The sequence below is a fragment of the Crocodylus siamensis genome, chromosome 5 (genome assembly GCF_052110815.1).
Source record: "Crocodylus siamensis isolate JL-2025a chromosome 5, ASM5211081v1, whole genome shotgun sequence".
Classification (NCBI taxonomy): Eukaryota; Metazoa; Chordata; order Crocodylia; family Crocodylidae; genus Crocodylus; species Crocodylus siamensis.
In genome coordinates, this window is record NC_143399.1 from 35,615,012 (window position 1) to 35,639,757 (window position 24,746).

Sequence of the window (24,746 nt, forward strand, 5' to 3'; positions counted from 1 at the left end):
CCAAAGGAACAACATCACCCAGCCAGAGACCTGCTGCTCCCAGAACAACCTGGAGGTTCAGGGTAGGAACTATGGGGATAGAGGAGGTTCCTGGGGCACGGTATAAAGGGAGGTTACATGCCGTGTATTCATCCTTAGCATCAGGGCAATTAAATGGGCAGCCTCCTGCCTAGAAACAACTTTAGATACAACAAAGGCAGGTGGCTGGACTGCCCTGGACAGGTGAGTGGGCCAACATTCGGCCCGGCCCTGGGACAGCCCACTTGTTACAGGCCCCATATGGATGCTACAAAACTGCTACACAGTCCTGCAGCTATGAAGTAACCATGTCTCCTAGTTCTTTCCCATTTGCAAAAGGCACTGAGGGGACAAAGGAATAGTTCCTTTACTGGTTTAGCTACTATGAGTAAAATCTCACCTTTTATGCTCTCCATCTCACCAAAACTTCCATCTGCTTTCACCCACCCAACTTCTTTCCCTTCTACTCTTCCCATAGGGAGCATTAGGAAAACCTGGAATTATTCTATGCAGTGATGGATCCTTTCTCCTCCATCAAAAAACTGAGCCTTGGTTTGAATTTAATTCCAACAAGTTTTAAAAACATATTTGGCTCAAGCAATTTCCATCATTCAGTTTAATGTCCAGCTACATGTGCTTTCATTTAACAAACCAAAAACAAACAGAAATAGTGCTCGGTCATCACACATAGCTGGAGTTGAACACATAAAAAATGTTCAATTGTGCTGTATATAGCTAATCCACAGACACCATAGGTTCACTTCTGTCTTGCTCTTCCTTTACCTCTGTACAGGAACCACAAAGTATGTTGATATTCAAGCAGTACTCCACTAAAGGTACAGCAAGCTGGTATGGTGGTACAAACAAGGACTCATTCCTTCATTTGTGCACGCTTGCCCCTACCAAGGATTGCTGTGAGTATATAGCATCTTTTACCACCCTACAAGGAATGTTTACACTATGCTACTCTTCTGTTTCCTATATATATATTCTACTCACAGGTGGCTCACGTGTGAGGTACACCTCAGAGTACCTCTTCATTTGTATTAGAAATCTGCATCTGCTCATTTGCCCAGGCTACAGAAGCAAGACTAATGTTTGATTTGATGTATTTAGGTGACACAATACTGTCAATATATTTATTTAAAATTTGATTTATTTAAAAAATGTTGTATGCCAAGATAACCTTATTCATGTTCATTGAGTAAATTTGAATATACACTACATAAAATCCAATCATTCTACAGGTAAAATATACATTGGTAAGTTTTCAAATGTTTAAATGAAATGAAGTTCTTTCAAACTTCTAAAAGAATTTGTTTCAGCAGCTGACAACACCACTGTTCTAAGAATAGCTAATAGTTTGTCCTAGCTGTCAGGTGTTGAGAAAACAAATGCTCATTTATGCACTTCTCTCCTAACTTGTGGGATTTTATAAAGCAGAGAGTTAGAAGTGAGACAGATTGATTAAAAGAAAAAGAATATAACCTGGTGCACTGCCCTGTATACAGTTACATAGAAATCTGACCTTATGGAAATTCCGACACATGGAAGGTCTCTGACAATGAGTAGATTTAGGATTGTGTAAATCACAATAGTCTGTTATATAATCACACAAGAAAATGAACTTGAAAAGCTTATTATATTGAGTACCCAGATGGTAAACAACAGTTGTCACTGTACTAAGAATTACATCTCTGTAATCGATAATAGGAAGGAGGAACAGTTGGACAACTTGTTTCCTATTATGTTCACTTAGGCAATGTCTAGATCAATAAAGAACATTAAGCTCATACCAACTGCAGACAAGTGCCTGTTCAACATGCCTATCATATGTTAAGGATGGGTCCAGCTGTGCTTTAATATACTTTTAACAGATAAGAATAAAGATTTAAATATTAGATGGGGGGTGTTTGTTTTTTGTTTGTTTTTTTTGTATGAGAGAGCGCATAATAATGAACTTATTTTGTGTTCTCATAAGTTAATTAATTGAGGCATCTCTGAAGCATATTACATGCTTCTTATAAGAAAAAAAAGCAATCAAGTATGGTATCACTAGCTTACATATACACTTGCTAATTATGTGGGTAGAGTAAGTTGTTTGTAAAAATTGAAAATTGTGCTTGCATATCCCTCAGGCAAGAATGGCAATTATTCCCAGTTACTTTTTTCAGTGCATCCACTTTTAAACCATTTAAGTAAACAATAAATAAAATGAATAAAACTAAAATATTGTAGGACTTAACGATGTATCATATCTATGTTTAACTTAAGCAAACAGCTCCTTAAACAAACAAAAAAATGACTGCAATGTTACATTTGTCCTTGTTCCACCCCTCTGAACAAAAGCATAAAAGAATCCCCAGGTAACTGCAGAGCTCCCCCATCAGCAAGGAGTTGATGTCAATTGAAAGCTTTGCCTTCAGCTATATCTCTGAGGTACAGGAAAGCCAACTCAGGGGAAGAAACTGAACACTCATTAAGTTCTCAAGAAATATATACATCCGTCTTGCAAAGGGTGTACAACTTCAAACTTAAGTAGAGAAGAATTTCAAAAACAGAAGCCTACAATTAAGCTCCTAAATTGATACTGAAGCAACTAAACAAGGAGCTACATGTATATGTAATTACTTAGCACTAAAGAGATCCTCCTGATTACATAGTGATTGATAGGAACTTATAGAAGCGCAGTCATTTTCAAAATCTAGATGCTTATTTAGGTTGCTAATCTAGTAGAAGAGAGAAAGTTATTTTCATAATATAATTATTTGTTCTATATAGAAACAATTTAAAATAATTTCATTAAAATACAGAAATAGAGGCCAGTTATTACCAGATAATCATTCTTAGCTTAAGCAAAACAATATGAAGGAGATAAGATGTTCCTACCTATTCCAATAAAGACTGCCTTGTAACCATCTTTCTTCAACGTGTTGAGTGTCATTCCATCTACTGCAAGGCCTTTACCACAAATTATCTAAAATAAAATATCAAGATCAAATGCTTTAAAATTGATTATCTACAAATCATTAGTATTTTCACTGTGCACCTCACATTGAGATTTGAATTGGTTTCCTAATGAGGAGTTAATTCAAAAACAAAAAAGGATACATTCTCTTTTTTTCTTTTCTTTTTTTCAAGCTAGGCTTAAGGGGCCAGACCCTTTGCTCTGTTTTACATGCATGACGAAAGTCAGGAGGACTGCAAAAAGTGACTTCAAGTCACTTCTGTTTTCTTCTGACCCTGGACTCAGCCAGCAGCTGCCGAGGTTCAGAACATAAGTTGCAGCAGGAAGCAGCAAGCCAACAAACAAACAAAATCTGTCCAGGGAACACAGAACACAATTGAGCTGCCAAGCTGAAAAACAGTTATTTATTGTCAGTAAATTGCTGTATTTGATACTGGTTACATAATGAAATATCCCCCATATGAAAGTCAGGATTTAAGAAACCTAATCTGAGAGCAAGAAACTAGTCTGGGGAATACGTGCTAAATGGAACAATCATCCAGCACACTGACAGAGAAGAGGTGTTCAAGGTTATTGTGGAAAAATCATTGGGGAAAAAAATCATACCATTGCTCACAAGTACAGAAACCAAAGAGCAACCATGGTACTAGATCAGTGATTCTCAACCAGGGGGCACTACATCCCAGAATAACAGCAGACCCTTTTAAGGGTACCACAGAGCACCATGAAATATTAACACTTAGGTACGCAAGCACCTACATGTGATTCCTAAGACAAACCTAGAGATTTCACATAGGAATCCAGAGTGTCAAAACATTCTGACCTGTTGTGGTCTTCCTTAGGTCTCTGCAACAAAAGAATTGCTCTACTATTTTTCCAAAGTCAAAAAATATGAGTAAAAGCTAAGAGCTGACATTTTCCAAGGGTTTCCTTGAATCTAAAAAGGATGAGAAACACTGTACTAGATAGTGCTAATACAGGTTCAGGTAATAAGACAAATAAGGTGCCTTGGCAGACCCCATTTGTACTAGGATTTAGAGACACAACATACTCATACTGGTATCAATAAGAAGTGCGCACATCATAAGCCCTTACATCAATATGATTTACTTGAATCTGACAAAGAGCTTCCCTGGGAAAAACTACATGTATGTAGTGGTGTAAGTGCTCAGTGTCTGCTTCCATCCTGAAATAGCCATTTGGTTTAGGGAACCTGTGCAGTGCTGCCTAGTGGTGAGGCACTTAAATACCTATTGCAACCTACTGCAAACAGCTATTCTGGAATAGCTGATTGTTTGTTCACTCCCACTCCTGGTTAAATTTATATAGGTGTACAGAAGTGATCCAGCTTAAACCAGTATTAATGGGTATTGTGTCCAGGCTTCTGCATGCAGTTCCAGTCACTATATCAAAGGGATGATATTAATGCTTTATGTTATTCCCTCAACAAGGCTAATAGCTGGTGCCTGGATCGTGCAACAGGAAATATATGGGGAAATATATAGGCACCCAAAGTGCTGCTTGTGACCAACTCTGAGTTGCCCAGCTGACATGTAGAAGTAATTTTATTATCCACTCCAGGCACCAATGGCATTTTTACATGTGCTCCAGGGGTGGGGAAAAGGGGGAACTTTAATTAGAGTGGCCCATGAACATCCCCACACTTCAAAATGGTAGCGGGGGCGCTTTAACTCAAGAGTATCAAATGACCCTGCGGCCATTTTGAAGTGCAGGGATGCTGATACACAAGACATGGAGACTGGCTGGAGCATGCTGATTAGCACGCTACAGCAGACTCTATTAATTGGGTCTGCTCTAACGCACTTTAATTATAGCATGTCAGAGCAGCCTCCTTACACATGTACAAGCACTCATAAGTACCTGCATGATAAGAGTAAGGAGATGTCTATGCTCCTCCAGAGGACAATCCTATTCCTATAATGGGGGGCACCCACTTGTTCAGAGATGGCAACAGAATGACTCCTATACTTCAGTCAAGTAACAGAGTTGGTCACAAGCTGCACTTTAGTCATCCACTAGGTAAAACAGGAGTTTGCCCCCCATCTCTTTCCTTGCTAGATGAGAACTAGGGGGCAGAGCTCAGAAGGCATCACATACAATACAAGCTAAAAGTAGGCATTTCAAAACAGCAGCCAGAGGTTCTACAGACAACATGAAGACACAAGGGAAAAAATAAAACAGATTTTATTAGGGGAGCCACAGGCTGGCTCTGTCAACAAGAGCACAGATGCCCGTTCACACTTAGCAATCATTTTAGCTGCCTCCAACTTGCACAGTTCTTTTTCAGGCTTAGCTTTGGTATTCAGGGCGGTCCATAGTTTCAAGATGTGGGCTGGCATTTCATACTGTGTTTCCCTATTCTTATGCTTTTGCCCCATTTTCAGATTTTTTAAGCTTTGTTTCACTGAACGGTATGAATCTAAATGCTGGAGTCTTCATGTTTGGTTCATTTTAAAACCTTTGGTTCAGATTAGCATCTTTCCCCATAGCAAGTTGGGTTAGAAAGTAAACCTGGCCCTTGAGAAATAATTCTGCACAGTCAGCAAAAAAGCAACTGTAAATGAGTGCCTGTTTCTTCCTGATTATTTTTTCTATCATTTTTATTGTTATCCTTACATTTGCAATGCTAGGGACTAACCAGAACTTTGGGATGTAAGTGATGCAGTACTGGAGAATACTGCACCACCTACATCAGGTATCATACTGCAGCAAAGAACCACCTTGATAAAATCCAAGTGATACCAAAATGGCCACTTTCACAGTTATCTAGGAGGCACCTAACCACTGACTCATCAACAGGAGAGTAGGAGACTAAACTGGACCACGTTAACTGACCATCTCCACAACTGATGCTGTCACATTGTGATGAGCAGAACAAGTACAATCTTTTCCATCTCTTAAGAATCACCTTCCTCCCTGTACAAGCTGGTATTGCTGCATCATCTCTACTGCAAGTCAACCATTTCAGATCTGGGGTAGGGTGGGAAGAGGCAAACCACAACACCTGGAGATTCAGGAAAAGATGCCCTCCTTTTGTAGTTGCAGTATCGTGGGGTTATCACACAGTTACCAACTATCTGTTCCTCTCATATTTAGGAAGTTTTCCTAGGCTCAAGCCTGTGCACCAAAACAGAGTTGGAGCTAATGTTACCTATAGCTATACTGGCTAGCAAATGGCTGAAGTGTGCATGATGGCTAACCCAGTGTCTTTTGACATCTTACATTTTAATTTTTATACTTAGAACCACCCTGTTTTTATCTTCCAAACTTATACTTTGTAACTGAATATTTTCCCCATCTTTCCTGGGTCATTTGTGCACTTGCTTAAGGAAAGAAAAAGGTAAACAAAAACTAAAAACCCCAAACAGCGGGGTGTATGGACTACATGTCATGCTGAATGAAGAAAATGTTTACCCTTCTTATACTGCCCTCTCTCATTTTTTTTGAATCTATATGTATTCCCACTTAGATACTTTTGAAAATATAAAAAGGGGGAAAGGGAGGGGAAAAAACTATACTGTATTTAAAGGCTTGTTCTCTTATTTTCTTAATTTATAAATGAAATATAAAACATATTATCAACACCTAAATCTGGTTATATATTTTTTCAAAATATAAGCATGTGCTCACTGGCTACAAATTATATTCAATAAGTTATCATAATTTGTTATTCTGTTGGGTAAATGATGAAAATTGAAACATAAATGATATTTTTTCTTAAGATTCATAATATTCCTAAGGTGCAGTCCCATAACGATTATTCATCTGAATAATTCTTTCTAATGTAAATAGAATTGCTTGCATAAACAAACAACGCATAGCATGAATACATTACTATTCACTTGTCCTCATTTTATAATGTTTTATGCAAAGGTAGATAAATATTCCCATTTAAAAACGCACAGGATTCAGTTAAGGAGCTTACCAAAGGGTTCATAGCAAATCACTGGCAGAGTTTCAAACACAATCTAGAGTGAGATTCTGTGCTGCACAGACCTCCCAGCCTAGCATGAGAGAGTGGCTATACTTGATTTAAGCCAAGAACATAATGTGGGGAGGGAACAAGTGGAGCACTAGCCCAAACAGCTGACTTAGAAAGGGCGCCAGAATGGGCATGTCTATCGCAGCAGGGAAGCTTTGCCACAACAGGCACAGCTTTGCACTGCCTAGCTATAGGAGTCGGGCATATACAGCCTTGTGTCTGGTAGTGAATAGAGCACCAGGGGCAGCTCCCAGGTTGCTGCAGGCACTGTAAAGGAAGCCTGAACCTGAGTCCATACTGCTACAGCAGCAGCAACAGCAGCTGCAGCTGCCACTGGAGTTCAGAAAGTCTAGGCAGACAAGATTCTGCTTTTTCTATGCAACCCTTCCCCCCAACCACTCTCCAGTGATCAGCATAATCCCACCCTGTACCTCTACCCAGGGTACTGAAGGAGCTTGCTATCTTGGTTTAAGTTACATTTGTGTCTCCTGAAACCTGGGCTGTTCTGCATCCTCTGACACAACACGAAGCTTTGGGGGCTGGCCTAAACTATGCAGACCATCTCCAGTTGCTTATTTTACTAGTGGTGGCAATGTCCAAAACCTTTGTAGTACAACACCCTGTAGCTCCATCCCTAATATATCCTCTTCCCTTTCTCTAGTCTCTCCCCCCTGTCTACACCCTAATGCAAGGGCAAATTTGTAACACACAGAAGTTCAGTGCACATAAACTGCTTTCAAAGTGGCCAAAACCAGTTTAAGATAAATCTGGAAGGATGTAGTATTAGACTTAACTGATTTAGGTTAAATCAGTTTATTGAACTTATGTCCTGGATCCCCTCCAGATTCAAGTTAACTCATAGTCCTCCAGCATCCCAGGATGCTTTGCACCTCCCTGCACACATCGCCTCACAGCATGGGTGGGCTAGCCTTGGCTCAAGCGGCCTGCTCCAGCCAAGCTGGTAGTCATGCTCTAGCACTACCCAGCTTCTGGCCTATCAAAAGTGAATATCTGTTCACCTGCTTATTGGTTCAGTCTATGCAGCTTAAACTAACCCATGAAGATTGAATCAATTCAGCCTTGGGCTTTTTGACTGTCTGTACTTAGCCCAAAGCTCTTTATACACCCCAATCCCTTTATCAAGCATAAATGGGATGAGGAGATATGGAGATCTAACCCTAGGTGTCATGATTCTTGGCTTGCTGCCCAATGGACCAAGATAAGAGACAACAAATAAATATTGCTTGTATGTGTAAAAGCTGAAGCATTATGACCTGAAACAGGTACAAATGTATCATTATCTACTCTTCTTTTTAAAGGTTTAATCTGGAAATTTGTTCCATTACATATAACTTCTATTTAGCTGTGCAGAAGTTACACACACTAACTAGATTTCCAGAGCAAGCCCTGAATGAACAATAAAGCAGCATGTCCATTACCTATAAAGTAACAAGAAGTTGTTGTTTAATGGAATACAGCTAATGCAATGCTATGGTTTTTCAAGATGTTGAATTACTGTTATTGTTTATAAGAGATGATCACATTAACACACTGCTAATTTGATGCATGTGATAAGTAAAATAAACTTCAGTTTAAGATTGTATTACAAACCATTAAGGAAAAACTAGGAGGGAGGAGGGCAGTTTCAAATAAGAATGGTTTTAGTAGTACCAAACTTGCATGAAAAAAGCTTGATTAAAGAAATCAAATCATTTGAAGGGCTACATTGAACCCCTAAAGCAATTTAGGAATTTGTTTCTTACAGACAATTAATCACATGCAGGCATGCCAGATGAGAACTATTGATTGCCCTTTTCCAAACTAGTGGCATTCAGACAGCAGACAGACAAATGCCCTGAGCAAGAGAAAGCATCTTTCTGCCTCTGCCTAGTGTGGCTTTTAATTGTTCTTTACTAATGTGCATGACATTTTCCTGTTAGTCTCAGGCAGAGCTCTCATTCCTTTTTCTTTGAGCTATACATAGGCAGGTTATATTTTTCATTACCTTCACTCCAAGGTCCTTCATAAGCTCAACTTCGAAATTCACTACATCATATGGCAGTCGGAACTGGGGGATTTCAGATGTACTAGAACAAATGAAAAAAAATGGTTCTGAAACAACTTCCAGCTGTTGAGGACTTTTCATTAAATACATATTGTACAAATCTGATGCAATTTTTTTGCCTGTACAAAGAAGGTTTTTGACATTTAAATGGAAATGAAGTAGAATACGAGTCATCCTGATAAAAAGCCTATCGATGAACCAATTTTCCCTTGCATTAGCAAGTATGCATAGATTGAAGAAAAGGGAAAACAGACATTTAGTACAGTACCAATGGGCATATACTGATTTTCCCTCTTTTCCCCTTAAGCTTTTTTGTTGCTGACAAGTTTTCTCAATAGTGTTATAAGTACTACCATATGTACTCAAATACAAGACACGATTTCCCAATCAGCATGGGAAAAAGCTCCTCGTCTTATATTTGCATACAAGAAAATCTCATTAAATACATTGCCTATCATTAAACGGCTGCCAAAAGCATCAGGTGTTCAGTAATGGAAACCAACTATGAAGATGATTAAATGCAGCCAACATTGAACATAACTATAAAGTTCATGGCCCATATGGGGCAAACATGCTGATGGAAAGTGTGTGTGTGTGTGTGTGGTGTGTGTGTGTGTGTGTGTGTGTGTGTGTGTGTGTGTGTGTGGCCGGCCCTTGGGGAAAAAAAAAAGGGCAGTTGCTCCCCTACAAGAGAACTGGCACCAGGCCTACAGGTACTGCAATACCAGGCCAGACCACAGTGAGCCCTAACACCCGAGGAGGATAGTTGGGGAAGCGCTGAGGTTCCAGAGGGGAGGGGAGCCAGGTGTCCAAGGAGAGTGGTCGCTCCTTAAGGAGACGATCCTCCAAGCCCAAAGGAAGGTAATCCCAACGAGGATCAAAGGGAGCAGGAGGACACACAAGCCTCCATGGCTCACCAAAAGCATCCAGGAATGTCTCCTTGCTAAAAGGGTGGCATACACCCAATGGAAAGAAGGGGACATCACCAGGGATGACTATACTGCAGTCGCTCGGAGATGTAGGGGGGCGGTCAGGAAGGCCAAGGCAGAGATGGAATTAGGGCTAACTTCCCAGATTAAGGACAATAAGAAGTCCTTCTTTAAATACATAGGGGGTAAAAAGAAGGTTCCGGGTAACGTGGGGCCCCTGCAGGACACGTTGGGAAATTTGGTCGTCACACTAGAGAACAAAGCTAACATGTTTAACGATTTCTTTGCCTCCGTCTTCCTAAGTAGGGACCAGAACAGTCACCTCCCTGTTGGGCCCCCCCTCGGGCCCCAGGGGAGGCACACCTGGGCCAAGGGTTAGCGAGGATTTAGTTAAGAAGCTTCTGGAGGAGCTGGACGTATTCAAGTCAGCCGGTCCGGACAATCTCCACCCTAGAGTTCTAAAAGAATTGGCCGAGGTCATTGCAGGACCCCTGGCATGGCTTTACGAGCACTCGTGGTGCTCTAGTGTGGTGCCAGAGGACTGAAAGGGGGCCAACGTGGATCCCATCTTCAAAAAGGGGAAGAAGGAGGACCCGGGAAATTATAGGCCAGTTAGTCTTACCTCAATCCCAGGCAAGCTGTTTGAGAATATTATTCTGGCATATGTCCATGAGGGGCCAGCAGGGGAGATTATGCTTAGGGGCAACCAACACGGGTTCATCAGTGGCAGGTCCTGTCAGACCAACCTGGTGGCCTTTTATGATCAGATCACCAAATCATTAGATGCAGGGGTAGCAGTGGACATAGTCTTCCTGGACTTCTGGAAGGCTTTCGACACTGTCTCTCACCCCATTCTCATCAAGAAACTGGGGGACTGCAGTGTCAACACCCACACACTCAAATGGGTCACCAACTCTGGAGGGCCACACCCAGAGGGTGGTAGTGGATGGGTGCTTCTCAACCTGGAAGGACGTGGGCAGTGGGGTTCTGCAGGGCTCGGTCCTCGGGCCCGCACTGTTCAACATCTTCATCAGTGATTGGACGAGGGGGTAAAAAGCACCCTGTTCAAATTTGCTGATGACACTAATATGTGGGGGGATGTGGGCACGCTAGAAGGAAGCAACAGACTACAATCGGACCTAGACAGGTTACAAGGGTGGGCAGACGAGAATAGGATGGGTTTCAACACAGACAAGTACAAAGTGATGCACCTGGGGAGGAACAACCGGCACCATACCTACAGGTTGGGGAACTCCCCTCTTGTCAGCACAGAGGTGGAAAAGGATCTTGGAGTCATCACTGACTCCAAGATGAACATGGGCCGGCAGTGTGGGGAGGCAGTCAGGAAGGCCAACCGCACCTTGTCATGCATCCACAGATGCATCTCAAGCAGGTCCAAGGAGGTGATTCTCCCCCTCTATGCAGCCCTGGTCAGACCGCAGCAGGAGTACTGCATCCAGTTCTGGGTGCTGCACTTCAAGAGGGATGTGGACAGCATGGAGAGGGTCCAGAGGAGGGCCACTCACATGATCAGGGGACAGCAGGGCAGGCCCTATGAGGAGAGGCTACGGGACCTGAACCTGTTCAGCCTCCATAAGAGAAGGCTGAGGGGGGATCTAGTGGCCTGTTACAAACTAGTCAAGGGGGATTAGCAGGCATTGGGGGAGTCCCTGTTCCCCCGAGCACTGCCAGGAGTGACCAGGAATAACGGTCACAAGCTGGCGGAGGGTAGATTTAGGCTAGATATCAGGAGGTGCTACTTCATGGTCAGAGGAGGCGCTACTTCATGGTCAGGGTGGCTAGGATCTGGAACCAATTTCCAAGAGCAGTGGTGCAGGCTCCTACCCTGGGAGGTTTTAAGAGGAGGCTAGATGAACACCTTGCTGGGGTCATTTGACCCCAGTACTCTTTCCTGCCATGGCAGGGGGTTGGACTAGATGATCTACTCAGGTCCCTTCCGACCCTAGAAACTTTGAAACCCTCCCCTTGGTGCCAAAAATGCTTGGTGTAGGCCAAGATGCTAATGGGAACCTACCACAAGAATAAATTAGTGGAGCCCATCTACATAAGACATACAATAGTTCCCAGTGAGTGTAGTCCCTTCAGTGCCAACTCTTTTTCAAGTTATGGAGAACCACTCCACTGAATACATTTTTATTTCCTCTTCACTCCCAGAGTTGAGCTGCACCTTTCTTTCCTATTTCCAATTATTCCTGTTTCTTCACCAGCTTTATGCATCTAGCAAACATCACCAAAAGGGGCCCCAGATCATCCAGAATCCCTCTGTTGCCCCTCGCTCAACCTGCTGTATATGATTGGTATGGCCCACCCTTCCATGAAGTGAAGCAGCACCAGATTGCCCTGCACTTTATCTTCATATACACTTTTGGAGGATCCCAGGACTTGTGAGAAGAACACCCCGTTCCAGTCATGATGGGGGGGTGCTAAAAAGCCCATGGATCCTTTGTGGCTGGTATCTGGAGCACATACACACACATACTGAGCAGTGCTAAGCTGTGGGGTTACCATGGCTTGAACTGCTGGGACTTTGCTGGAACCCAGCCCAATCAACTATATGGTAAATCACAAGCTTTTTGGTTTTGCATTAATATCATGCATAATTTGTGCTGTATCTAAGTAGATACAAAAGTGTTGCTCAAAAGTGCTTTTTTATGAAATACCTATGCTAAAGCTTGCAGCAGTTTCAAAAAAAAGGTGAAATATAGCAATTCTGAATGAACTAATTCTATGTGTACCTGCAGTAATTTGCACATATTTATTTCAAACTCAGTGTTTTCAAATTTGCTCCCAACTTCCATGTGCTCTGGGAAAGCAGGGTCTGACAGTAAGGAGCAAGGGAAAGGAATGCAGGAAGAGGAAGTTGGGGGGTAGGAGCAGAGGGCAAATGGGCTATCTGATCCCTCCAGATTTATTTTCCCTGCTGTAACAGTGGAAGAGGGACATATTTAAGGGAAACCTCCACTCTATACTTTGAAAATTATAACAAATTTATCTTATATTTGGATTATCTTATATCTGAGTAAATACAGTATGATTTCATCACTTCATGAAACAGAAACTAAAACCATTTTGATAAATGAATTGAAAGTTTGCCTCGTTCAACTGTAGCTTATGCAAGTATTTCTCAGTAAACATAACCTACACCTTTTAAATTAGCCATATAGAAGAAAAACATTTTCCATTTCTCCAGAAGTAACAGAACACCTAAGTCACAACAGGCTTTAACAATCAGAAGGTAGTCCCTAATGATCTTAAACAGCTGTAAATCCTGAGGTTGGAAATAACATCCTGATCATACAGATAGAGAGGCTCAGTGTCACACACAGATGCATACACCAGATTCCAAATACAAAACTGATTTGGTCTTTTTAAGCATTCTAAATAGCTTACAGAGGCATGAGAAGCCTCTGGTCTTTGAACCAGTTCTGAAAAAATATGATGTTATCAAAGCACTGTGGCTGCAATTATGGATGGCTGCTGTCTCAGATCAACCTCTCTTCTATTCCAATGTCAAAGTGAGGGCAAAATGAGTAAATGCCACAACCTGCCCTTATTCCAGATGTAGAAGTACCATTAAATGTCAAACTGTGCTTTGTACAAAGAATGGGAATAAAATATGACCATTATTGGGGTTGTTCCTAATCATGCTGTCTTCAAGAAACCAGAAAGATGCAGCAAAATGCTCAGTTCAGCCACTAAGATCACCAAGATTCCTAAAGGAAGTTACTTTTTTTTCCCCCTAATGGAACAGATGATTAAGTCATATTTCTTGAATGTGTATGGGAAATGCAAAAGGTGGGTGCAGCATAAAGTTCACCTTCTTCATTTACTGATATTTATTGAATTCAAGCAAAGAAACAATTATAACTGTTCAGTAACATAAAACTGTAAACTGGCACAAGAGTAAAGTGGTGCTATAGAAAATAGGAGGGGTTTTTTGTGGGGGGGTAGAAGGGCGAGGGTTGTTTTTTGTTTTTGCAAGTGATTGCAAGCAACTTTCAATAGAACATTTACCAAAAAAGCAACACAGTGCTTTAATAAGCAGACCAATACACCTTGAACAAAACCTGCAATCCCTTAGAATCCCCTGGATTCTACTAAAGTAAGTCTATGTAGTGAAACTACTGTACCACAAACAGCTAAAATAACACTTTGGTAATTAGGCAGAACACTTTTAAACCTAAACAGCAACATGCAAACCCTCAGCTCTACTTATCTGCCATTGGCTCTATACCCTTGAGAGAGTCTTTTAAGTATTTGACATTTGGGGTTAGCAGTGTTGCTTCAGGGATACATTTGGACTTTTAATGTCTGATATTTTACTTTGATACGGATCTCTGAAATTGCATCATATTTATTTGCACACACAGGCATTTTTCCCCCCAAGACCTAGCCCTCCAAAGCTGAGGTGCATGTCTTAAGCAGGAAAGCTGATTTCTGGGCAGAAGCACAACATATCCTTGCAAGCTCCACAGCACTGAGAGCCATCTTCACCCGGTAGACCAATGGCATTTCCAAGAGGGGAAGCCTAAGAAAGATTTCTCAAGAATATTCATAATTTTTGAACACTTGAAAAGCAACATATTCCAGAAGTTACATACACTGCAATGACAAGTCCTGTCTTTGAATGTGATTATAGATCACACAATGAAATGTTCAGAAGCATAGAGACCTCATAATGGCTGCCAAGAGCTCTGCCTCTCTTTGGGCCATGAAGCAGCAGCAGTGAAGTCCAGTGTTAATCCTCTCACAACTGCTGCCAATGGCAGTAGTTTTGCTCCATACAGTCAGCTCTCTGTCATGATTGGACATTTTTTTTCACTCTGCTTTCCCCAAACCAAATCTGTATCTTATTTGAAGGAGGTAGACAGGGGAAGTGTGTGCTCTGCAAGAAAATATGGTATGATCCAACTATTCAAACTCTAAAATGTGTTGACATATATTTAGAGGTGCCAGCAGACTTAAGTTACACTCAGAGCAGTAGAAATACATCCCCCAGCACAGAGGGCCTATACTACACCTTCTGAACCACGAAAACATCACTTAAATCTTTTACCACACATAGCTATGGAGCTGCTTTCTCAACTGTATAGTTACCCAAAAAAATCCCATTTCGCTGGGATTTATGGATGGCTGGGGGATTTTAGGGGTAAATTTTATGCTGCCAATAGTAAGTTAATATTCTTCCATGTCTATTTACATCAAGAACACTTCATAAGCATTCTGAATTTCAAAGTTTCCACCACTTTTGCATAACTGAAAAGCATTTATAAACACCTATTTAATTATTTTACAACGTAGAGCCTGAATCATAAAAAATCATCATGTTTTAAATGTCACTTTTAGATTAGAGGACTAGACTTTCTTAAGGATTCAATACCAGAAGTACTGCAGCATTTTATAGAGTGAACGTAAAGTGCCCAGGAGTGTATATCAGTCACCAAATAGAGTGGCTATACCTGCCTGAAGAAAATATGTTAAGGACATTTTGTGTCCTGCATTGCCATTAAGTGAAAATCTTTTTGGAAACCCAGATATAGTAGACGTAGATCTCTTCTCTATTTAACTGTTGCAACAAAGCAGAAAATCAGATCTGTTTAGCAAAATAACACTCCAATGTGATTACTGTTGAAAAACCTGTACTTTGTTTAGTGTGGATCATTTCTAATATTAGAATAAATTTTAAAAAGATATAGAATTTAGAAACAAAATTTCAAAAACTCATACACCTCCTTCAGACCTCACAGTTCCTCAATGATTCCAAGGTTTACTTATGCAAACAAAATTGCTTTCTATCCAATTCCAAATGGCCAGTCTGCAAGCAATTTTAAGTGAATGAGCATTATTAATAAATTACAGTCTATTAGTTCCAATCTTTTTATACCTCCGTGGTAAACATAAGGGTTCAGCAGTAAGATGCAGGTGTTTCCTTTCATAATATTCATAAACTGCTTTAATTGAGGGTTTTTTTCTTTCATTTTAGGAAAAAAAATCAATTTCTCAACAGGCTGAACTTGAACATGATTTTTTTTTTAATAAAGATTGCCCTTAGTTGTATATGTTAACAAATAATGATTTTAAATAAAAAGTAACTTTTCCAAAAATATAGTATTTCCAGTTACCATCCTTTATATTCAAAATGCCCCCACAACCATCTGATATATTTGTTATCTCTTTTTTTTCTTTTACCTTAAGCCACCAACGTATTCCTGCTTTTCAAATATGGTGATGTCAGAGTAGCCTAATCGAGCCAGATATGAAGCACAGCTTATACTTGCAGGCCCCGCACCAATGAGGGCTACCTTCACCTGGTAGGCTTCAGGCATTTCAAAGAGGGGAGGTAGAGAAGGATTTCTAATCTGAGGAATGTTCATAGCTTTGAACACCTGAAAAATAAAACATTCCAAAACTTACATACTTTTCAATGATAATCGCTGTTTCTGAGGTCTATAATGAATGACATGATGGAGTTTTCAATTTCATTATAAATAGCACATATGTCAAAAATCACTGTTTTAGTTCATTACAACACATTACCTAGCATACAAAATGTATCACTATCTCCCAAAAAGTTCTCTCTTAAAGAATTCCTTTCATTTCAGATAGGGACAGAAGTTAAACATAAACCAGTTTAAATGATCAGAAACTGGCTTAAACCTGTAACAGAACATAAGTGCACATAAACCAGTTTCACAATGGCCAAAGCTGGCTTAAGATAGACCTGGTTGAATGTAGTATCAGATGTAACTGATTTGGGTCAAATCAGTTTATGCAACTTCTGTCCCAGAACCCTTCCTGGTTTAAGTTAAATCAGAGTCCTCCAACACCCCAGCATGCTCTGTAGCCCTGGGCTAGGCTGTCTGTTCCAGCCAAGTGGGGTTGACCCTGCCCCTCTTCTCCCTAGCTAGAGCACCATCACTGCTCCGATTGGCTAAGAAAAGGGTGAGGATGGGATACCCTGCTCAGAAGTGCTGCTGGCTCTGCCTGGCAAGGGGACAGCAGTCCTTGCCAGGCATCCCCAGTGTCCCACTCCCTTGCTGCTCCAATAAGTAGTGTCTGCTTTGTGTGTTTATGGCATGTTGCAATGTATCTGATAATATGTCCTCCTAACTGTGTTGTCAAGGACTAGATTCTCACCTATTATAAATTGCTTAGATCAAAAAAAGTTACACTAATTTATGGTATTTTAGGATCTGGACCTGGCAGGAGCAGGGATGGGGCTAGACTCCAGTAGCCTGGGGGGAAGCAGGGGTTTCATCTCCCCAATGCACGGGGGCACAGGCATCTCTGCTCGTGCACCCGGTGCCATGGTATCCAGGGCTGTGGCAGCCACATACTAGTAGCCTGAGTGGAAAAGGGGTGAAAATTTAACTCCTCCCATTGCAGGCAGCAGCAGCAGGGGCACCGACAGGCCTCCCTGGGCTGAGTCCCTCCATGGAGCAGGCAGCCAGCAGGAAAGGGGTGGGAGGGGGGATGTGACCTAGCTGAAGAGTGTGTGGGAGGGGGCACTCAGGGCTAGTTACAGCCTGACTCAATGCTGCCTCCTGCTGCAGCAGCACAGCCTGGGCTGGGGCAGCCCCAGGGGGCAGGAGTCAGCTTCCACTGCCTGCCACCTCCAGCTCCCCACATGGGGGCCATGGTTTGCAGGTGGGCTGCAGCTGCTGCATGGCTCCACACCCCTTTCCCTCTCCTGGCAATGGCAGCAATACAGCACACTATTGCAGCGGGCACAGGAGAAGCACCTGTCATCCACTGCCTGCTCACGGCAATACCGGGTACTTGGGGCAGGCTGCTGCAGGCCAGGGGTGTGGGACTCAGCAACAGACTGCCAGGGGTGTGGGGAGGCAATGGACTGCCGCAGCCTGATCTAGCCCAGTCTTGTAGCCCAGGGGCCTAGGCAATGACTGGCCTATGGCAGCCCACCCCAAGCAGGCAGAGGGTGACAGGTGTTTTCATCTGTGCCTGCCACAATAGTTCACTCCACTGCCACCACTGGGAGAGGGAGGGGGCAGCCTGCCATGGGCCACTTGCTGCCTACACTCCTGGGCTGTGGGGCTGGGCTGGACCAAGCTGAACTCCCAGGCTATGGGCCTGGGAGCTTGGGACAGGCTTCTGCAAGCCAGGGGCATGGGCAGTGGTGGGGGGCGTCAATGGACCACTGCAACCTGGTCTGGCCCAGGGGCGTAGGCACAAACTGGCCCACCCTCCCTATCCCAGTGGCGGAGGGAACCATTACAGCAGATGGAGCTGAGGCACCTGCCACCTTCTCATGACAGTGCCAGGTGCTTGAGGCAGGCTGCCATAGCCCAACCACTGCCTAGGCTCCTGGGTTGCAGGGACAGGCCAGACTGAGCTGTGGTGGTCTGTTGCCTCCCCCCACCTAGATCCACACTGTTGGCCTATGGCAGTCCACCCAAAGCACCTGGCACTGCCACAAGCAGATAGAGGGTAACAGGTGCTTCACCTGTGCCCACCGCGATAGTTCACTCTGCCACCACTGTGAAAGGGATGGGGTCAGCTGCAGTCCACCTACTACTGTGGCCCCCACACAGAGCTGGAAGTGGGAAGTGATGGGTGTTGACCCCCACCACCCAGAGCTGCCCCAGCTTGGGCCACACTGCCACAGTGGGAAGCAGCAGTAAATCGGGCTGTAACTAGCCCTGGCTCTGCCCCTCCGCCCCCAGCCAGGTCATATCCCCGCTCCCCACAGCTGGCTGGCTGCTTTTCAGAGGGACTCAGCCCAGAGCACCCCATCAGTGCCCCTGGGGCCTGCAATGGGGGGATTAAATCCATCCCTTCCCTCAGGCTACTGGTGTCTGGCCACCTCAGCTCCAAGTGCACAAATGGAGCCTATCGGTGCCCGCACCACCACCCTGCAATGAGGAGATTAAACCCCCACTTCCCCTCAGGCTACCAGGGTCTGGTCCCATCCCCACAGCTGCTGAGTGAGGAAGTGAGCAGGAGTTGGGGGGCTAGCAACCCCTGATAGGGGCTGCTTCCCCCTCCAGTGGGTATAACCCCCTCCCAGTCATATTTAGGCCTTCCCAGGCCCTGCCATGCCCCTCCCCCAACTTAGTTTCCCTCCAGCCCAAGGCTTTCTCTAGCTCCCCCTCTGGCCTGAGCCACTGCACTCATATGCCTGCATTTCTGGAGTCAACACTGAATACCTAATCGTTTGCAAATTAGTTCAATCTATGCAGGTTAGATTAACCTGCAAAAATTGAATCAATTCAGGCTTCAGCTTTTTCAATGTTTGTCCCTAGTCTTCATATTTGCTAGTTACTCCTCGTTGGCCATAGAAGTGCTCCTTAGCTTTTTTCACTCTTTCAGTACTAAGACAGACAGAGAACAGGACTGAGTTAAAGGACATTTATATTAAAATGGCAAAAGAATTACAGACTACCTTTAAATATCCTAGTAATTCACTATTAACACCATATTGTCAGGTTAAACCATTAAGCTTTCTGTTTTAATTCCTTCTGTGATTCTTGGATTTCATCGAGATAATCTTCTGGGTCCAGATCCTAAAATACCATAAATTAGTGCAACTCTGTTGATCTAAGCAATTTACAATAGGTGAGAATCTAGCCCCTGACAACACAATTAAAGGAGAACATATTATCAGATACATTTGCAACATGCCATAAACATGCAAAGCAGGCACTACTTATTTTTCCTCTGTAAAGGTAATAAATATTCCGTGCATGATATCTTCATTAGTGAACTTCTTGGGTGGCCATATCACTTGGCTTTTAACTTCATGCTTTATACCAGTCATGTTACAATAGGAACCAAAACACAAATACATTGCTTGCATTATTAATTGCAAAGTAGCGGAATTCAAGATACTGATACACTGTGCACAATTAAAAGTCTGCATTGATGAAACACCTTCAGAAGACCTCAGAACTATGAAGAGTGAAACTGCTGGAAAACAAGATCCAGGAATAGGGGAAACACCCAACTGGGAAATTTACAATGGGCAATCCTTACTGTACAGAGGGATTTCTTTCCAAACAAGATCCAGTCTAGGCTTGCTGCTGGAGAAGAAAATGATCTTTTAGTTACTGACACATTGGGATTCAGGAGATCTGGCTCCGTCATAGCTTTTCTGTGTGACCTTAGGTAGGCCACTTACAGTCTGATTAAGGCAAACAGGCCCTCTTTAAAATCCTAAAGGGGACCCATCTGCTTCTATAGACACCTAAATACAAGTGAAAAATCCTATCCCAGTGATTCTCAACCAGGGTGCCATGAAATCCTGGGGTACCACCAAATCCTCAGAAGGGTGCTGCAAAGGGTGAGGAGATAAGCAGATAAGTACACACTCAGGCTTCTCCCTGCCCGACTGATCAGCCATCCCTAACTGCCAAGTCCCTTGGCAGTCACCTCTATAATATATAAAGTAGTTCTTGAAATTGGGTGCCACTCAATTCATACTTATGGAGGTCTGTCTGGAAGAGAAGTCAGAACCACCGATCTAAACTTGAGGCCTTAAGTTTCAAACAGAATCCTAAAATTTATGAAAAGTAAGCCCCTTTTTTGTGCATCTGTTCCCCCGCTGATCAAATAGGTAGTTAATCCATTTTATCCATTTTTTAAATTAATCTCAACCATGACAGATGTTTTTCTCAGGTCAGATTTAAAAGGATTGTGGGGGTTTTGCTTCCTCCATAGCATAAGGCATGGCCCTTTTCCTAGCTTATATGAACACTACTAACATCTGTGCCATTGGACTGGCAAGGCACTGGTGGTAACCACTAGTGTAACTATGGGTGGGTGAGAAGATCCCCAGCCCCAGTCACTGACTTAGAGGTGTCAGAATGGTCACCCACCCCCAACAGGGTCCACCTCTTATAACCAAGAGCAACCTCAGAGCTCTGCTTTTACAGTAGTCAGTGCACAGACATTGCACTGATGCTGCTTTAAGACCAACAGCCAGGATGGGCAGAGTATGTGGCAGCAACATCAAACGTAGTAGCTGGGCACTGTTTTGGGTAAGACTTCCGCACCCCTACCACACACTCTCAGAACTGTGCCACCTCCTGCTCAGGGTTTGTCCAGGGCTCAAACGCTGCTTGTCCTACCACTTGTGATGCCCTTGTCTTCACTGCTTCTTACCTGTGGCAGAGTGGCATGTTTAGGGGGTTTTTTAACAATGTTTTGTGGCTGTGGTGTGAGGGGTTGGAACAGACAATTTTTACATCTGTTTGGATAAAAGGTCACCTGCAAATGCAATGGAGTTGAGTTGATGGCCCTAGAGGCTCCTTCTAGTTCTCTGTTCTAATGTATAAGCTATTGGGCACAGGATCCGTCTCTTACTATGTGCTTGTACATTTCCACTGTTGTTGTCAATGGATGATAATGATAATGATAATGATGATGATAATAATAATAGTTGAACCCAGTTACTTTGACTGAATATATCAAACTTCTTTCTTTAAAATGGAGAACATGGTAGATTTTATTCAACCTTTAGACTTGATCAGCATTTTAATCCCACAGGTAGATAGAAGATTAATATTCCAGTATTATAGGTTGGGTAACACTGAAAACCATGCGACAGTGGGAAGGCATAAGAGGTCTTTCTGCTTTTTGCAGTCTATGCAAAGGTAGGACAGAATTTCCTCTGTGGAATCCTGCCCTCATTGGCAAACGCATACGATTCGTGCTGTGAGGGAAGAATTTGATTCTTAGATTCATAGATGTTAGGGGCTTGAAGGGAGCTCTCGAGATCATCAGGTCCAGCTTCCTTGCACTTGGGCAGGAAAAACTGCTGGGGTTAGATGACCCCAGCAAGGTGAGTGTCCAGATGTTTTTTGAAGGGATCTAAGAGCATGATCTGGTAACAGTAATCAGACAATGTAAGGGGTGCAACAGTTTGTGCTGTTAACATGAAATCCCAGTGCAGCATCGGACCCTAGAACATGTTTTGCCTCCTTACAGGAGAATCCCTTCAATATTCTCTAGGGACTAAATAAGCCTTTTCTAAATGTGTACTATTAATAAACTTGTTTTATACATTTTATTTAAAAAAGCAAACTAAATAAGAACACACCCAAAAAAGTGAAATATATTTAGGATACTAAAGAAGTTTATTAAGATCACTTATTCTCCTCAGAACAGGAGAACGATATTCCAGCTAAACTTTAGCATAGTCAACTTATGAACAGAATTATTCATTTATGGTTTGAATCAATGTTCATTTTCTTCCTACACACTTGAATCCTCTCAGCTCGGTAAACCAGTGATTAAAAAGCTAAAATTTCTGTGTCAAACTTTACCAGCTTTTGTAAATTGACATTGCATTTTAACAAACTGCAAGAAGCAAGAGACAGATAATTGTTTAAAAAAAGAATCATTTATACCTGACAACTCATACAATATGGGAGGGTTTAATGTGGTTATTAATGGATTTCACAGGCTGAAAAGCTTATATTGTACTGTGAAACTAGACTGTGATAACCAAAATGGAATAGGATTTTTTTTATGTCTGCTTTGTTAAATTCACATAGAAGAAAGAATCAGCTTGAACGATACCAAATTTCCATTAAAATTATATGTACTTGTTAGAATGCTAGACAGTAATATAAATTATATAATTTCTGTAATCAGCATATTCAAATATGTAAATAATATAGTATGAATACAGAAATATTCTTCGAGTAAATTTACTTTATTTTTAACTATATTGTTGAACAAACATTACCATTAACTGAAATGGTATAGCCCTAGGTCAGCCCCATAATCTGATCAACTGTTTTATTAAATGGTGAAAAAACATAGCATTATTGTAATGCTGAGGTTGAGAAGTCAAGCAATCATGCAGGAAATTCTAGAAGTTAAGGCTGAATGGTCAACCTTAATTCTGCCTTCTTGTGCATAGGACAAATCTGCCTCTTCACAGCACAGCCAGCCTATGTGGCTATATCTTGCCATCTGGAATTCAATGGGAGTTTTGCATATTAAGTCTGTCAGGGTCCACAGTGTGAAAATTGCAAATTGCTTCAGTGCATCTCAAAAGACTTTCACTCATCTTATGGTGAAGTTTCACTACACTATAATTCACCAGGTTAAATATCACTGGGTTCCACTGTGCGAATCCTTTCTGTACGCTGAAATGATTACCTTCCAAGTTAGAGTAAAATGCCACATTACATGCAGCTATCCTCTCCAATTCTCCTTCTGCTCTGACTCCAGGCAAGATACAAAGTTTACCACTCTTGAAGATCCCTACTATCCTTCCTGACAGGATACACAGGAGGATTTATTTAGTGTATTAGTGCAGTACACTCTCAGGATATACACAAGAAAATGGGATACAGGGATAGATTAAAGCAAAAGACTAGAACTTTAAACTTTTACCTTTAGGCAACGGTTCAGCAAGGTGCTAGCTATACCCTAACCTCTAATTCAAAACTACTAGGCCATATCATTTTTAGAAATATGGTACAGTAGTTCAAAAAGACCATGCTGTTTGGACTGAATTATTCCATACTGGGTGCATTTAAACATGCATTTGATCCAGCGTAAGTTTACTCTGGTGTAAACTGATCTGGAGTAAGTGCTTTCGGAGAGGCATCTACCCATGCAAGGATAAGGGAGATTTGCTGCTCTTTGCACCAAGTTTCCTGCAGCCCTGCAATGGGCCCCTGCTGCCACTGAGGGGGAGCTCCAGACTCCCCCTGGGTGCTAGCCAAGGGGCTGGCAGGGAACAAGGGAACAAGCCCCAGGGAGCTACCTACTCCTGGGGCACAGAAAATGTTCCCTGCACCACCAGCAGGGAGCCCTACCCCAACCAGGGGCAGGGGTCTTACAAAGAGCTGCAAGGGAGGGACAGGTCCCAGCCAATTACCCCGATCTGCCAGTGAGGCAGCCAGCAGCTGGTTTGCTGCTAGCTGCCACACCAGTGGACTTGGGCAGGGGGTTGGGATCTACCCCACCGCCATAGCTCTTTCCAAGCCCTGTGCCTTGATCACCTGATCAGGGTATGGGGCTGGGACCTGTCCCTGACTACAATCCTGACTGCATGCAGGCTCAGTGTCTGTCTGTGTGTGCCCATCCCCGCCGCTGCAGCCATCCAGAGCCCATGCCCAGGTTGCCCTGCAGCCTTCTGGGCTGCCCCACATTTGTGGGGAGTAAGCCCCATTAGCCCTGGCTTTACATCGCCTATGCTCACAACCCTTAAAAACTGCAGTGCAGGGCAAATGTTGCGGTTTCCGTGTAGTCCATGAAATCACAATTTTCTCCGGGCCCTAAGTATGACACCCTATGGTACACTTTAAAGGATCTCAAGGTACTCCAGGGTGCCATGGCACCCTGGTTGAGAATCACTGCTCTAAAGCAATGATGGGGGATGTCAGGGAGGGTATGACAGGGATGAATCATTCTAGATATGCCCTGTTCATAGGCTCTCCCTTTAAGACTACTCCCATAACCACTGTCAGAGGCAGAACACTGGCTTAGACAGACCACTGGTCTGACCCAACCACTACCACTGCAGACATACTCCACTGCATTGCAAACCAGAACCAAATGTTTTTCATTCAATCTCATTAATTTGTAAATTAGAAAAATATTTCTAAGCTATTTTAAAAATTTACCCTTCAAAAACAAAAAATCTAGACAAGGTCAGGAGGAAAATAATAATGTGTATGTGGGGACAGGGAGGGGGTATACAGCTGAAACTATTCCATTTTCTAGGGTCTATAACATGCATTGGCTTTACCAGCAAAACCTGGA

The 24,746-nt window shown here is 42.7% G+C and overlaps 1 protein-coding gene across 5 annotated transcripts in view; it reads right to left on the reverse strand.

The window, feature by feature from the left end:
- DPYD (dihydropyrimidine dehydrogenase) overlaps positions 1–24,746 on the reverse strand; it is a 685,692-nt gene that overhangs the window by 448,747 nt on the left and 212,199 nt on the right. For all 5 annotated transcript variants that reach the window (XM_090050053.1, XM_090050052.1, XM_090050055.1 and 2 more), the window contains 3 exons: positions 16,194–16,390; positions 8,995–9,076; positions 2,908–2,995 (listed from right to left, as the gene is read on the reverse strand). In XM_090050053.1, coding sequence (XP_089906179.1) covers positions 2,908–2,995; positions 8,995–9,076; positions 16,194–16,390 — 367 coding nt within the window. The remainder of the gene's footprint in view (positions 1–2,907; positions 2,996–8,994; positions 9,077–16,193; positions 16,391–24,746) is intronic.